This window comes from Oryzias melastigma, linkage group LG16 (genome assembly GCF_002922805.2).
Source record: "Oryzias melastigma strain HK-1 linkage group LG16, ASM292280v2, whole genome shotgun sequence".
Lineage (NCBI taxonomy): Eukaryota > Metazoa > Chordata > Actinopteri > Beloniformes > Adrianichthyidae > Oryzias > Oryzias melastigma.
Genome location: NC_050527.1, coordinates 15,763,582 through 15,778,029, shown reverse-complemented (window position 1 = coordinate 15,778,029; position 14,448 = coordinate 15,763,582). Strand labels below are relative to the sequence as shown.

At 35.6% G+C, this 14,448-nt stretch overlaps 1 protein-coding gene across 2 annotated transcripts; it reads right to left on the bottom strand.

The window, feature by feature from the left end:
* Positions 1 to 1,293: 1,293 nt before the first annotated feature.
* LOC112143317 (secretagogin) lies at positions 1,294 to 12,022 on the bottom strand. 2 transcript variants are annotated; one of them, XM_024267191.2, is made up of 11 exons: positions 11,832 to 12,022; positions 11,526 to 11,596; positions 10,410 to 10,502; positions 5,527 to 5,616; positions 5,184 to 5,240; positions 4,876 to 4,953; positions 3,893 to 3,948; positions 3,716 to 3,761; positions 3,548 to 3,607; positions 2,873 to 2,941; positions 1,294 to 1,718 (listed from the first exon to the last, which is right to left on the bottom strand). In XM_024267191.2, the coding sequence occupies exons 1-11, from the start codon at positions 11,899 to 11,901 to the stop codon at positions 1,596 to 1,598; spliced, it is 813 nt and encodes a 270-aa protein (XP_024122959.1). In that variant the 5' UTR covers positions 11,902 to 12,022; the 3' UTR covers positions 1,294 to 1,595. The 2 variants fall into 2 exon arrangements, with proteins under 2 accessions (XP_024122959.1, XP_036071606.1); XM_036215713.1 differs by lacking the exons at positions 10,410 to 10,502; positions 11,526 to 11,596; positions 11,832 to 12,022 and adding an exon at positions 6,088 to 6,198.
* Between the last annotated feature and the right edge of the window lie 2,426 nt (positions 12,023 to 14,448).

The window sequence follows — 14,448 nt, the reverse complement described above, 5'->3', positions numbered from 1 at the left end:
TTGTGGTCATTTCAAGGCCAATTAGGTCTTCTAAGGAACCGTAAAGCTTTTATGATTCCAACAAAAGGTTTATTTTAATGAGCAAAGGGATTTCCAAAGGGATTACCTTGCTTTTCATTTTTATAGGTATTTGCATTGGCTTCACTCTGGTAGACTGGCTGTGCCAGCTTGTTGTAGGTAACAGATGGATCACATGGACTAATGTTGCAATAAATTGTGGAGATGCAACTTTTACTCGTGTTTAAATCAGCACTCTGCTCTGCAACGTGAATAAGAATGAACTCTCAAAACAAACAGGTTTTCCAGCTTCAATTCAATTTTTAATTCCAAAATATGTCTGTTGTTATATAGTATTTGATTGTGCATGATGCACTGTCATGCAGGGACATTTTCTGTTGAGTCACCTATTTATCTTGCATTTAAAACCTGTTGCAAAGCAAGTAATAATATGTCCAATTGAATTACTTTATCACAACTTTGACTGTTGTGGTATATTTTCTAAAGTACATCTGTAAATTCAAATCTACGGTGGCCCTGAAGTCCAAATCAAATCAACGAATTACTCTATACAAAAACATAAAGATCACAAGGACAACTAAAAAAAAAGGTTATAAAAAAGAAAAAAACGTGACTTTTTAAAACAAAATTCCAGTAACCAACACACAAGCAAACACAACAAGATGCAATTTCCAGAAATCAAAGTGAAATTTTTAAAAACCAAGCACAATAAAAAAAACAAAAAAAAAAACAAAGGTATTGCTGATATGTATATTCATAATTTCAACTGAAAGTTATGTGGCACGAAACAATACAGGATTGTTTTGCTTTTAAACTGTCAATTTGTTGATGCAATTTGCACTTCAGGGCCACCGTACAAATCGGAAAGATCATAGTTTGCATGTATACAAATAATTCTAAGGATTTGCTGGAAATGGCTGTCACTTTTTTGCAATAGAATTTACCTTATTTGCTTATAGTGCTCATAACGTGGAGCAACATGGAGGTAATCATAATAGGAAATTCAAATGTATTTTTCTGGGACTATGGCCATTGTTAAGACCCAAATCTGCTCAACAGAAAAAAAAAATCTCACCTCTCATCTAGACATTTAACATCTTTTTGATTATATAAAAAAAAGAATTTCAGAACAACAATTTCTCTAAAATCTCACATGGCTGCAAGTCCACTGGTTAAATAATCTAGATTACCGCCCAGTGTTGTTCAACAGGCATTTTTTAATGTCGGGGGACATCTTTAGAGTCATCTCATGTCTGATAAGAGATCAAGACAAACTCAGTTTCAGCATAGTTCCTTTATTAAATTCAAAACAATCAGTTTTGCTGCAGCACATGTAACATCCCATGAAGCTTTTCAGGCAGAAGCATATAAATGTCAGTTTTAGCCAACGTGCTTAAAGAAAACCTTTGTGGCTAAACTGCTTTCATCACGACTCACAGACTAATTTTTCTGGTGTCATCCTCACACCAAACTGACTCAGCAGTCAGATAAACCCGTAGGTACTCACAGCACTTTACCATAAACCACTTCACATGCACAGAGTCGGCGTTTCGTAGTAGCAGGAATTTCGACTGTGGCTATGACTTGACTCCCAAACACAGAGCGAGCTCATTTTTCTGGATTTTGCCATCTTTGTTGACGTCACAGTGACGCAACAGAACCGCGCGGAGCTTGTCCAGTTCAGGACCCGAGAGGCTGGGCTGCAGAGAAGAAAAGGATATTTGAGGAAGGAATTTAGTCTTTGTACTCCGCCCAAAATCATTTTATAAAAGAACAAAAGTGATTGTTGAATTTTGGTTAAAGCAGAGAATTATTGTTTAATGGAGGACTGTGTAATTCACAAAGTATTTTAAAAGACAAGACCATATATAAGTGACAACAAATTAATTAAACAGGGAAAGTAATGTGATTATTGCATTCTTTGTCCAAAAACAAAAGTGAATTTGCAGCTAAAAGGTTTAAAACAAGAATAAAAGAGAAGCATTATGAATATTGTAGATTTCCAACCATGCAGCAAAGATTGAAATGACCCAGCAAAGCTGAAAGTGCACCAAGTAGCCTACATTTTTATTCTTAGAATTAAATTGGTTTCCTTCTTTGGCCAAATGATCATGACTTTTCAGTTTACTTCAAGATGAAAGCGGGGAAAAAAAAATTAATCAATCTTGCAATTTTGTTCCTTTTTCTCCATCCAAACTTCAAAAATGAATTTAGATTTTTCATTTTCAAGGACACTGAATAGAATGTTAGCTAATAATTTCTAAGAGCAGATTTTTTAAGCAAAACAAGTTTTTATTTATATTTTGTTTTAACTCATTCAGCAAATACTTTGATCCAAATCATTTTGGACTCAAAACTGCAACATACAAGGTCAGAACAGGGCAAGTGAAGAGTTATGCTTTGAGATCTTTTAAAAGGTAACCATTTAAAAAAAAAATATATATTAAAAGCTTTGAAAGATCTTTTTATCCAAATATTGTTTCAAATATAACCTTTTACATATTATAATTGTCCATTTCCTTTAACTGATACAGTTTTTATTACAAAATATTTTTCCTTCAACAGTTCGATTCAAGAGGTTTCGCCATTTTAGTTCATGGAATGAAAAATAATAATAATAATAATAAAGAAAAAAATCATAGCTTAAATAGTTCCAGCTTGATGTGTGACATTTTTATGCTAAAAACAATTTTGGGGGGGAGCATTCTCCAACCCTAAATACATTTTCATTTAAAGAGACATAATAAAAAATAAACTACCAAATTTAAAAGTGTTTTGCACAAAAGATTAACAAATAACAGAAATCGTATGAATCAATTTGAGGCTCCTCCAACAAAGCAGCAGAAAATCTTACCCTGACCAGCTCCATCATGTCTTTCACAAAGCCGTCCACCTCCGGACCCTCCAGAGCTCCAGTTTTACTCTGAATCAAAGAAAAGAATATATTAAAATATTTGTTTACATTTTCTGTGTTTCAGTTGAAGGAATTCTCAATTCCTCGACCTCCAGGTGCAAAAAAAAAAAAAAAAAAAAAAAGAATTTAATTTGTAGTTTCTTCAAGTTTTAAACAGGAACACACGTTTTAGCACAAAATCAGAGTTAAGTGGAGGCAGAGCAGGAGATTTTTTAGCTGGGTAAAAGCCTCAGAAGCACAAAAGACTTTGAAACCAAATCACACACAAACAAGTCATCCAACATCCAGAAATGTATTTGAGGAAGAGAGCCAATTCTTGGGAAATCCCTCCCCACCATTTCCAGAAAAGAGTCATGGATGAGGTTGATTGTGGTGAATTAAACATTAACAGTTGGATAAACTTAAATGAAGAATGGATCCTTACAGTTTAAATGGCTGAAAAACACTGGCGTCACCCTAGCAGGAAATCATCTACAGGGATATTTGCATTATGACCATCTTCAATGTTGGAACTTTTAAATTTAGTTTTTAAAAACTCATTTGACATTTAAAAATATATTTTAATCTCATGGTTACAAATTTTGCACTAAAACACAAATCTAGTTCTGGCCTTACCACATCATAGTGGTCAAAGATTTTCTCAAAGTCCCTCTTTCTCTCTTCTTTACTGCTGGCCTTTGAAAACAAAAGAGGAAAATTAGTTTAAAGTCAGATAAATAGGAAAACAAACAATTCATGATCGTCTATCAGTGCTTTAATCAGAAAAGCAGAGACATGACTTACATCCAGATGGAACTGAAGCAGGAAATTGTCCTCGAGGGCCAAGACCCTTTGTGATAAAGGGATGAGTTACTGAAAATCAGACGTTAAAAAGGATACCACCCCAAACAAAAGGGACAAAATGATAAAAAAGAAATAAAAATAAAAAAATAATGTAATTTAGGGGGGAAAAGAAATTACCTGGCCAAGTCATTGAGATCCAAACGACCATCCTTGTTTTTGTCAAAGATCTTCATCTGTAAGCCAACAAACAAACCTTTATGAAGTTTAGTTAAAAATCAAAGTAAATGAGTCTGTTTGAGTTTGCCCTTCTTTGTTTGTTCTTAAAAGCAGATTCTTTTTGCTTTGTCTTTTCAAACGATTTTCTCAATAAAAGTCTAAGGAGACAAATAAAAAAGCAGATTTTAATAAGTCAAAGTGGCTCAAAAAGTTGAAAAAATATCTATATTCCAAATACCCATATTTATCAAAGTATAAGTCGCATCATTTTTTTGTATAGTTTTGGTGGTGCGACTTGCATGTGTTTAAAAAAAAACCACTAGAGGGCACTGCAGGCGTGTGAATAGGTAATTGCTTCTGATAGCAACGCAGAAGAAGAACCTTCGCTCATGGTGCTAGGCTTGGCAAAATTGTTCCAAAGTGACAGAGGAGGATAAATTCAACTTATTTTTGTGATTTTAAAACGAAATGAAGAGTTTAGTTGACTTGTTAGTATGTTCTTTATGCTGTGGTCATCTGAATAATCATTCATTTGTTGTGCTACTCTATTCCTGGTTTCATGACACAAAAAAAATACATCAGTGCATATATTCAGTCTAGTATATTTTCTGTTATTTGCCTTTGAAAAGGACATGTCCGGACCATTCTTGTTCCTGTATTTGGTTAAATAAACTTGCAACCCAGAGCAACTTTTAATAAAAAAAAAATAAAAAAAAAATAAAAATTGATGAAAAATTGATGAGAAATGTATAGTTCTCTATAGAAGCCTTTAGTACAGTAGGCAGTTCTTAATTGAAATATTTGAATTTTATTCCTTTTCTAAGAGGAAATGAACCATTAAATGTTTCCAATTTATTTTTGAAACACCAAACTAAAAGTGATCTTAAGTTGAACTGAACAGCAAGCAGTGAAGAAAGTTTGACTTAAATGTGTGTGAATGTCACCATGGCATCAGTGTACTCCTCCAGCTTGTCAGAGGACACTTGTCTATGGTGCTGCTCAAACAAATCCTTCAGGAACGCCTGTGGGGAACATTTTGTAGCTTAAAGACAACCAGGAAAGGTAATAGCCAGAAACACTCAAGTAAGTGAGTAAATAAAAGAAAAATTTGAAGCAATTTTTCTGAATTTCAACAGCAAACAAAATACAAGACAGAAAATCTACAACAAATTTAATGAATAATTTAAGAGTAGAGTATAATTGAGAATTTAACTGCAAGATTTGGGTAATTTTTGGATGAGTTCTTTCCCACCTTGAGCTCCTGAGCTGAAATGTAGCCGCTGCAGTCGACGTCATACTTCCTCCAGATCTAAAGCACATTACAAAAATCAGTAAAAACATTTGCAAGATTAAATAAGGATCTTAGAAAACTCAGTGAAAAAAATTTTTAAAAGATCAGACTACTCTCGATTCTTGTGCAATCTAAATGTAGAATAAGCTGTTTTTACCTCTTTTGCATGATCCATTTTTTGTATTGAATTCAAAGCTCTTCACAATTGTAAAGTCACTTTATATTTCATTTTTTTTAGCCTTTCAGAATAAAAGCATACTGATCTAACGCCCCACTTCCTAATGGTGTTTAATTGCAACCTTACCTTCATGAAATCCACACTGTTGTCCAGGGGGGCCTCCCTGTGAAAAATGAGCAGGAAGTTCTCCTCCTCGGGCAGGATCATGTTGGCCAGCTGGAAAACAGGTTGGAGAGCAGAGGTGTGAGGAAAAAACGGATTTGCTCAGAGGAGGAAAGAGCAGCTGGTAGGCGCTGATTCAAAGCACCTGCTGCAAATTGTGTAATCACTCTTTGTCCTTTGAAATGCAGTAGAGAAGTGTCAGAACAACTGAATTTCACTGCGCTCCTGGTTTGATATGTTTTAATGTGGAAGTATGGTGACGACAGAAGAAGAAGTAGTTATCTGTATTAGTCCCACGGAGGGGAAATTCATTGTTTTCCAGTACAACCCAGAACAAGAGAAACAGAGAGAGGTATACATAGACAATTCAAGGTTCAACTGAATAGCACCTCTTATTAGCATGGGAGTAGAAGACCACAATAGGGGGGGCTAGGGCATGGGTGTCAAAAAAAGGTAATATCTCAACACTGTGTACAATGTTTAGATACAAGCAAAAAAATACACCATAACACAGAAGCACAATACATTTGTAGATGCAATCCATGAGGTTTGATGGGTAGGATAGCAGGGGGGAGGGGACACCTTTGCATTAGTCCAATTGCAGCTTCCAGGAGCACGCATCCAGACTACACTTGGGAGGGGAGGGAGATTGCGGGAGTGCTGAGGTCAAAGAGGGAGCAGTTTTCTTCTCCACACACACCTGCCTTTCACTGGCAAGTTTTGATAGAGCCAAGGGCAGTGCCATCAGCTAAGGGGGGTCCGGTAAGATAAAATTGTTTCAGGCGCAGCAGCTTGTTTTCGTACAGCTAGCTGAGTCCTTCACTGGTCTTGCTGAGTCTTTGAGGGGAATTTCAAAAAGGGCCGGAAAGCATGAGTCTGAGGAGAAACTCCTCGACGGTGGCAGAGATGAACACAGCGTCTGCATCAGCTTTGTGGCTTTCATAACATTAAAACCCTTTTGATGTATTCTTTATGATACGTCATCTCACTTTAATTAGAAATAGGTTCTTCTGAAAAAAAAAGTAAAATTTATATTTTCATTCAGAAAAAGATTTTCCATTTAACTGATCTATTTTTGAATACCAGTCATCCTGATGGATAACTCTAAAGCCTAGTGCAGGTCAGGCATTCAAAACCTGCACAAATAAAGCGAACACGGTTTTCTTTGAAATGTACCACAAAAGCATCTACAGAGGAAGCAGCCATGCAGCTGCAGCAGCTCATTCTGGCTTCTCTCCAGTTCACTCTGCTCATGTCTGTTCATTTAGAACAATGTCAGCTTTCCATTAACAGATTAAATTGATCCCAATGCTCTTTCTTTGGAAAGTGCTGCAGTAATTCAGATGGTAAAATGGAAAACCAGCACAGTTCAGTGTCACAAACAGGGCCGATGCGTCAGTTGAAGGCTTGTTGAGCTTTAATTTTCCTCATGATTCTGAAAGTTTAGTAGATATTCCTTACATCTAATGTGTATAGCAGGCAAAAATAAATAAACGTACTTAGATATGGTAAGAAAAATACAACCAAATTTGACTTATAACCCGAAGAACTCCATTAAATCTAATAAAAGCACACACAAAAAACAACTTACTTTGCAAAAATGGAGAAGCTTCAGTTTTGAATGTTCATAAATGTTGAAAGAGGCTCGAGCTTCCTCTGACAGAGCTGTGAAACTGCCCGTAGACTAGAGTCGCATTTAAAGTTGCAGCAACACAGGATGTTGAGGCTTTCTGATAACATTATTGTCTTCCTTTGATGATATCTGAGTCAGAAATAGCATACAATTATTCAAGCCTGAAAACGAAAGAAGCGCTTACAGCAAAACCCGGTTTATGTGTTTTATGTCTCAGTTCGAGCACGGACAATTAACAGATTGTAAATGACAGTAGATGGCAGCTTTCTAACAGCTGATATTGGATGTTTTCTAGATAAGGAGATCACAAAAGGCTGTTTGCACTGCAGACGTGCTTAAAACCTCATCAGTCAAACTACATCAATAATTCAACATTGAGTCATTGATGTTGATTCAAGCTAGAAATTTGGGGAATTCTCTACCAAACCTGAAAGTTGTTATAGTTTTGATGTTAAATTCCTTATCTTTTTTTATTTTTTATTTTTTTTGCTAATTAACACAGTATAAGCCAGCGTCTCTTTAGCACCATCTACTGTACTTTCATGTAATGCAGTGAAAAATATAAAGACGCTCAGCCAAATTTTAAGATTTGACTAATCTTTGAAGTTTAGATCCATGTTGCATCCCTACTTTTAATAATAAAACTTAGATTTAAAAGAACATAATGACAAACATATTCTTATTAGTTAAGAGAAACAAAAATTCAACTTCCATCCTTGCAGGAATAAACAACACTGGCCAGAATCTGCAACAGTTCAATGATGGTTTCTAGTAGCAAAATGCAGAACGATTTTTGTACAAACTGGGATTTCCTTCCAGAGATTCAACTTATTTGAAGCTCAGTTTATGGGTTATGAAGCAGCTGCTGTTTCCTGCCATCTGCAACTCTGTAATTGTTGATACCTGATTTCATTTCTTTGAGTAAAATAAAATGTATCAGGATCCATAGGAGGAGAAAAATAAATAAAGTTTAACTTCAAGAAAATTCAGACCGTCACATTCCATATTTATGATTTATCTGAATTTAATTAAATAACAACATTTCAAAATGTCAACATGTTTTTATGGGGGTCTACAGTTGACAATAAATTACATCGAGGAGCAAATTCGGCATTGATGCTTGTGTCAAAAACCTTAAAAAAATGATCATCTTGTTGCTGTTACATGAGGAATAAGTAAATGCAATTTACAGCAAAACTTTAAAATGATGGTATTAGGTGGAAGAAAGGATGAGAAAAAGGCAGAAACCATAAGAGCCTTGAACTCTCTGTTCCTGCATGAGCTACAGTAAATGGCTCCTGTACCAGCAGGCCACTTACAGAAGACAAGTATTGATTTTTTCAGCTTTGAGAAACTTGCCAAGGCTTTTGGTCTGTGGCTGTCATGCATCATGCGAGTGGTTTAATGAGGGAGTAAAACGTTTCTTCCTGTGAAGTAAAATGATTGGCTTCATTTGGATGAAGCATTGGGACTGCTTCCTCTGCCAGGAGGTGCATCACAGCGTTTAGACGGAGGTCTGAAATTTTTTCATCTACTCTGGAGAACAGCTGCAGACTGTAAAAGCTTTCATTTGCATAATGGCAATCTGAGGGGACACTTTTGCTTTACATGTGTCCAATAATTTAAAATAAAACACAAAAAAATGTGATATACATTTTATACATTTAAAACTAGTATTTTATGACTGTTTTCTTCATCGTTGAGCGTGCAAAAAGATGTCAGTCAGCAGCCCCGGAAAACAGCGTCCTTCTAAAAAGAGCCAGGATGTTTTAATGTCATGGCAACATGAGATAAGTAAATAATAGACAAAGAGCCAAGTACGTCTGAACAACAGACAAAGTGGGTGAATGCTGGGAGATAAGAAAAAAAAGAAGCTAAAGGAAATTTAGCTTTTTTCCACCATTAATATTCTTTAGGTAAAGCCAGAGAATAACCGAGAAAGCTTGATTCTGCAAAAAAAAAGTAAAAGAATTGTGAAAAATAAAATGAGCTTAATAAAATATTAAATGCAAAAGAGTAAAAATTCTGCTATTTAGTCAAAATACAGTCTCTGATGTTGGGATGAATTTCATTGGTAATGAAAATAAAGAATTGTCAAAAAAAAAGATTAAAAACCCTTACTGCCTCTATTTGTGATCTTTATTTTGTAGTCTTTAAAAAATGACAATGGGTTAAGCCCCACACCAATTATCTTTTGATCTTTTGTAAGAGCAGAGTAAACCCCCCCTCATTTCCCATCATCCTTTTGTTTACACTCTCTCTCGCTAGCTTACAGCCACAACCTAACTTTTCGGTGCAACAAAAATGGTAAGCAATGTTGTAACTATCCATCTGCACAGCTTTGAGCTATAGGCTCAGACGAGGAAAACAAAGACGTTCATGGATCTATTTGTGGATGAATCATGATAGAGAGGAGCAGCCAATTGTATATTTTACTACTTTGTCTGCCTCTGATTCACAACAATTAAATAAAGAAACACAGAGACTTTCATTTATATGTCCTCTATTATGAGAAAAATGCTACAAGAACATGTTAAAAAACACCACTTTCATTGAATTGGATTTTTAACAAAGCTCCAAAGAAATATAAGTATGTGAGATTGAATCAATAAATTGTTTAATATTTCATCATATACAATTTTTGAAACTTTTTTAATTTCATTCTTAAGAACGGCCTAATCTTCACATTTGCTCATTTTAACAGTTTTTATGACCTTTTATCACATTCCTAAACAGTCATTTCAATAAAACCAAGCATGTGAGCAGCTCTTGCAGCCCTCCACAACCCGAAAAGTTGAAAACATATCAAAATTTTAATCTGTTCCTGCACTATTCAATGTAAAACAGGAAAAGAGAATGTACATGGACATGACAGTCTCCTGGAAATAGAGGAAAAACGCACAAAAATGAATTGAAATCACTTGAAGCGAACAAAACTTATAATAAACTACAAAACTCCATATAAACTTTTTAAATATGTCAAATTAATCAATGAGAAAGTTTCTTTCTTTCAGCCCAGCTTTAAAAAATAAATGTCACTCATGTTTTTGCTTTCAAGTAGACTCTAAGTTAAAGTGATTTTTGAGCCAAATTGGTTTGATCCATATTTGCATCAAAAGGCACCAAAGGGTAAAACAAAGGGTCACAATCAACCAGTAAAAAACCTTCCCAGAGGCTCTGGGTCAATGCCAGGGGTTTGTGCTAAAAGCTGTACCTCCTGAATCTGCAGCTTTCCATCAGCGGTGACGTCATAGGCGGACATAAATCTCTGCTTCAGCTCCTGGACTCGCTCCTCTGTGGCTTTCTCCTTTAAGAGACCAGATGGAAAGTGAAGTCAATAAATAATCAGTCACTAAAAATCCATAAATCCTTTGGACAGAATGCTGAAGTTGCACGGCGGCTGGTCGGTCTTGTGATGATAAATTAACACGGTACATTTATGGAGAATGTTTATGTGGGATTTCTCATTTGAATCCACAAAACTGAAAAAAAACCTAAAGCTGGTGAAGTTCTTCTAATTAGCCAAGCTTCCAGTTCTTTTCTCTGACCTCCACTCATTGCACTGTCACTATAGAAACCTGTTGATCCATGGTGCTAAAGTCTGAATCATAGCTTCATGCAGTGCAGAGCACATAGAGAGTGGTGCCACTCTTCTGTATTTGTCCTCAGAATAAACCTTACAGTAAATTAGGCATGCTCAGTCTGCCATACGTTCATTTTACAGCAATGCATATCATTTCACCTGGAGGGTAGGAACACGGAATAGAAGCATGTGAGGGAAAATAGTGCATTTAAGATAGAAAACAAACATAAAATATAGAGAAAGTAATTTATTTTTGATATAACCCATCCATGAGAGTCCATGCATGGGTGACACATGCATGTTTCCATCACATTTGGGAAATCTTCCTCACAGTAATAGCATTTGGAATTGTTCAGTAAACACCATGAGCCATTAGTGCACATGCTCAAAAGCTCTTCTTCGTGGGTTAATTTGTAACCACATTGAGTGTTTTTCCTCTGACATAACCCAGAGCTCCGTAATTGGGTTGTCAAACATCCATATGGGGGAACCCCACCCATCCTGCAGTCGAATCTCCACGCCAGCCCACACAGCTGCAACTCACTGACCAGAAAAAGACATTTTAAGCTGGAATTGATCTCAGCTGTACTTTTTGAATGCTGTGAGCAAATCAAAATGGTGGCCAAACTGAATTAACAGCAAATTTTTGCATTAATGGAAAACAAAACAAAAACGTTCAGTTGTTACTCGACATGCATCGCTCCTACAGGTATCATGGTCTATGGACAGACTCTAATGCAGTCTTACCTGTGGACCCAGTCTTTGCATCATGTGATGGAAAAAGTCATCAAGTTCTTTACCTTCAATGTAGCCATTGTCTTTAAATAAATGAGAAACATAAGTTACAAACATCTGGAATAAAGTCAAACACATTTTTGTGCCAAACGGAAAAAAAGTCCAAATATTCCTAATTCAGTTTTATTTTTCTGCAGTGGAAAGTTACAGTTTCTCAATACAAATCTTAGTTTTTTAGATTTGTCACATTTTCTAATAAATAAAATGTCATTATTTATTAGAATGATTATTAAGGGATTAAAAAAAAGATGTTCTCACCATCAGCATCAAAGTGTTGCCAGATTTCCAGGAAACCAGCTGCATCCAGGTTGTCAAAAGCTCTATCCATCTTACCGGAGGAGAGTGAACTCCCAACTTTTCCACATGAAAGGGAAAATGTTTGAGGCTACCAGGCTAAAGGCTGAGCTGCAGCCCTCTTGAGTGACATATGCTCCGTTTCCAAGCAGAAACCACGTCTCCACTCAGTGTACAGGAGAGAAAAAAAAAAAAAAAACTTAGCATGTTACAGTAAACTCAATGTGCCACCTAGTGGTTGAGTTTATGTCCTGCAAGACATATTTGACTTCTTTTTTTCTCCTTTGAAAAAAAAGATTTTTAACCTCAATAAGAATTCCCTGGTTAAAAAAAGTAAAAAAAAAAAAAAAAACATTACTATTATTTGGACTGATAAATGCAGGACTAATTAGGATTAATAAGAAGCATCAACTCTAATGGAGAAATAAGCAGCCAAAGGCATAAAATAAAAGTTAATTTAAAAATAAAAGGATATTAGTATTAAATTAACATATGATAATTAAAAAAATGTATGTGCACATAATATCTCAAGAGATGATTACAAATAAAGCACGACCAAGCTCCCTTTTTTTCTTTTTTTATTTCAAATAAATTACAAACAAATCCCTATGGAAGCGTACTTAGTACCAAAACAAAATAGGATTTGCTGTGTGTGATGGGGCGAGGTGCCTATCACATGTGCTCATCTCACACATGCATACGCACGAGCCCAAATGTGTACAAGCACATATATACATACAGTAGAAGTCACAGATACATCATGCAGCCACACAGACGCCGAGGTCTACTTTTGATGCTACTGAAGCCGTCGCGTTTCTTTCTTTGCTCTAGAAACCGACAGAAACTAAAAAGATGAAGCTCGTTTTGTTTTATATGAACGACGGGATGTTATACATCTCTGATGCAAAGTGTCAGAAACACTAACTGGCCCTTTTCAGATTCAACACAGAATGAAAAATAAACATATATTCAGACAATTTCCTCACATTAGGAAACACTTAAAGCAGAAGACGGACCTGCAGAGCACAGATTTTTTTTTAGTGCATTTTAGAGTTGCAGTCAGAGGTGTGTAAACTATATACAGAAAAATCTAGATTATTTGTAATCCAGGATTAGAAAAGAGGAAGTCTACAAACACCAAACAGAACAGAGGACTGCAAGACGTGGAGCAGTTAGACCTTTGGCTCTGACGTGAACAGTAAGAAACTCCAGAGAAACTCTGTCCTGTTGATAAAAAAACTAAATCTCTTGAACATTTGATGATGGAAAAACATCTTTAGACCAAACAGTTGTTGAACTAAACTCTTCAACCCATTTTGCCAGACTGCTGAGATTCACTAAAGTGGTAGAAAAACTCAATCAGAGTTAAAGGGTGACCTGCAGTCCTCATGGCTGAACGCAGCACAACAGAGACGATATTTCAGCTCCGACACAGAATCACACAGTTCCATGAAAATGACTGATTGCCAGTAGATTCAGAGTCTGGTTGTGAGGGACAAAAAACGTTTTGTCCTTAGAAAAGAAAAAAAAAAAAAAAAAAAAACACAGAAGAGACTGGCCTGAGATCCACTTATACATGAAAGAACGGTTCATCGCGTCAAAACATTTTCTTTAGATCTCCTTCTATTCTTTTTTTTTTATAGATTTCCACCAAAATAAAGAGACTATTCAGATAATACAATAAAATTGTGAAGGAAAAAAATGCATTTCATTCATCAGGAAAAAAATCTGAACATTATGAATGAAAAAAAATACATATTAAATTAAAAAAGATCTAATTTTAGTCAAAATAGGTACAAAACGAAATTGCTAAAAATTAGAGAAGTGTGAAAACAATTCAAATTTAGATGTTGAGAAAGTTAGTGTTAGTTAAGTCTTTTGTAACGGTAGTTTTCTTTTGTCAAAAGTGGGCCAGGTACTGGTTCTACTGACCCATTCTCTTGAGAGTCTCCTACTGGATAAAGTTCTGCTGAACACTTCAGGAAAACCTACAAAATTGATTTGAGTGAAGAAAAATAATCAGGAAACTTAATATTACACAAAAAAAATAAACTGCTCAAGACTTGATTTTACAAAACGACTGAAAAAATAATGTTTCAAAGAAGTAACACTCGGTATTGCACTTGTAAAACAAACGAATGCTTCTGCATGGAGGAACAGATGTTTTCCAGTGTCTACATGTACAGAACAGTGTTAACAGTGCTGAAGCCGTGTTGATTATCAGAATCCAGTCCCCTCAGAGTCATGTGAAGTTTGGTGATCTATTTTCCTGAAAATATTCTGTAAAAAAAAAAAAAAGTTGCATAATGGATGTAGAGATCTCTGCAGCGCAGAGGAAGAACCTGCAAAGCACATGCTGGAAACAGCACACTGTAACTTCAATATAAACATACTGGATAAAAAAACCCACTGTGGTTCTGGTCTGCTAGTGTGTTCGAGTTCAAGTATAGTTATCTTGGCTTTTTACCTTTCATGTGTTTGGTCCTTAGGAGACGGGCTACAGTAACAAAGAGTGTTGGTTACACAAAGTGATCTCAGATGTTCACAGTTTAGTCGTTTTTTTTTTTTTTTTTTTTTTTTT

Bases quoted from the DNA above. Each gene is read 5' to 3' on its own strand.
- LOC112143317 (XM_024267191.2), bottom strand. From the start codon at position 11,901: ATGGATAGAGCTTTTGACAACCTGGATGCAGCTGGTTTCCTGGAAATC. The intron at 5,617-10,409 runs GTACAGCTTTTA...CCTGTTTTCCAG, and splicing joins GAAAGCTGCAGATTCAGGAG to CTGGCCAACATGATCCTGCC. The intron at 3,762-3,892 runs GTAATTTCTTTT...TTTATCACAAAG, and splicing joins GATCTCAATGACTTGGCCAG to GGTCTTGGCCCTCGAGGACA.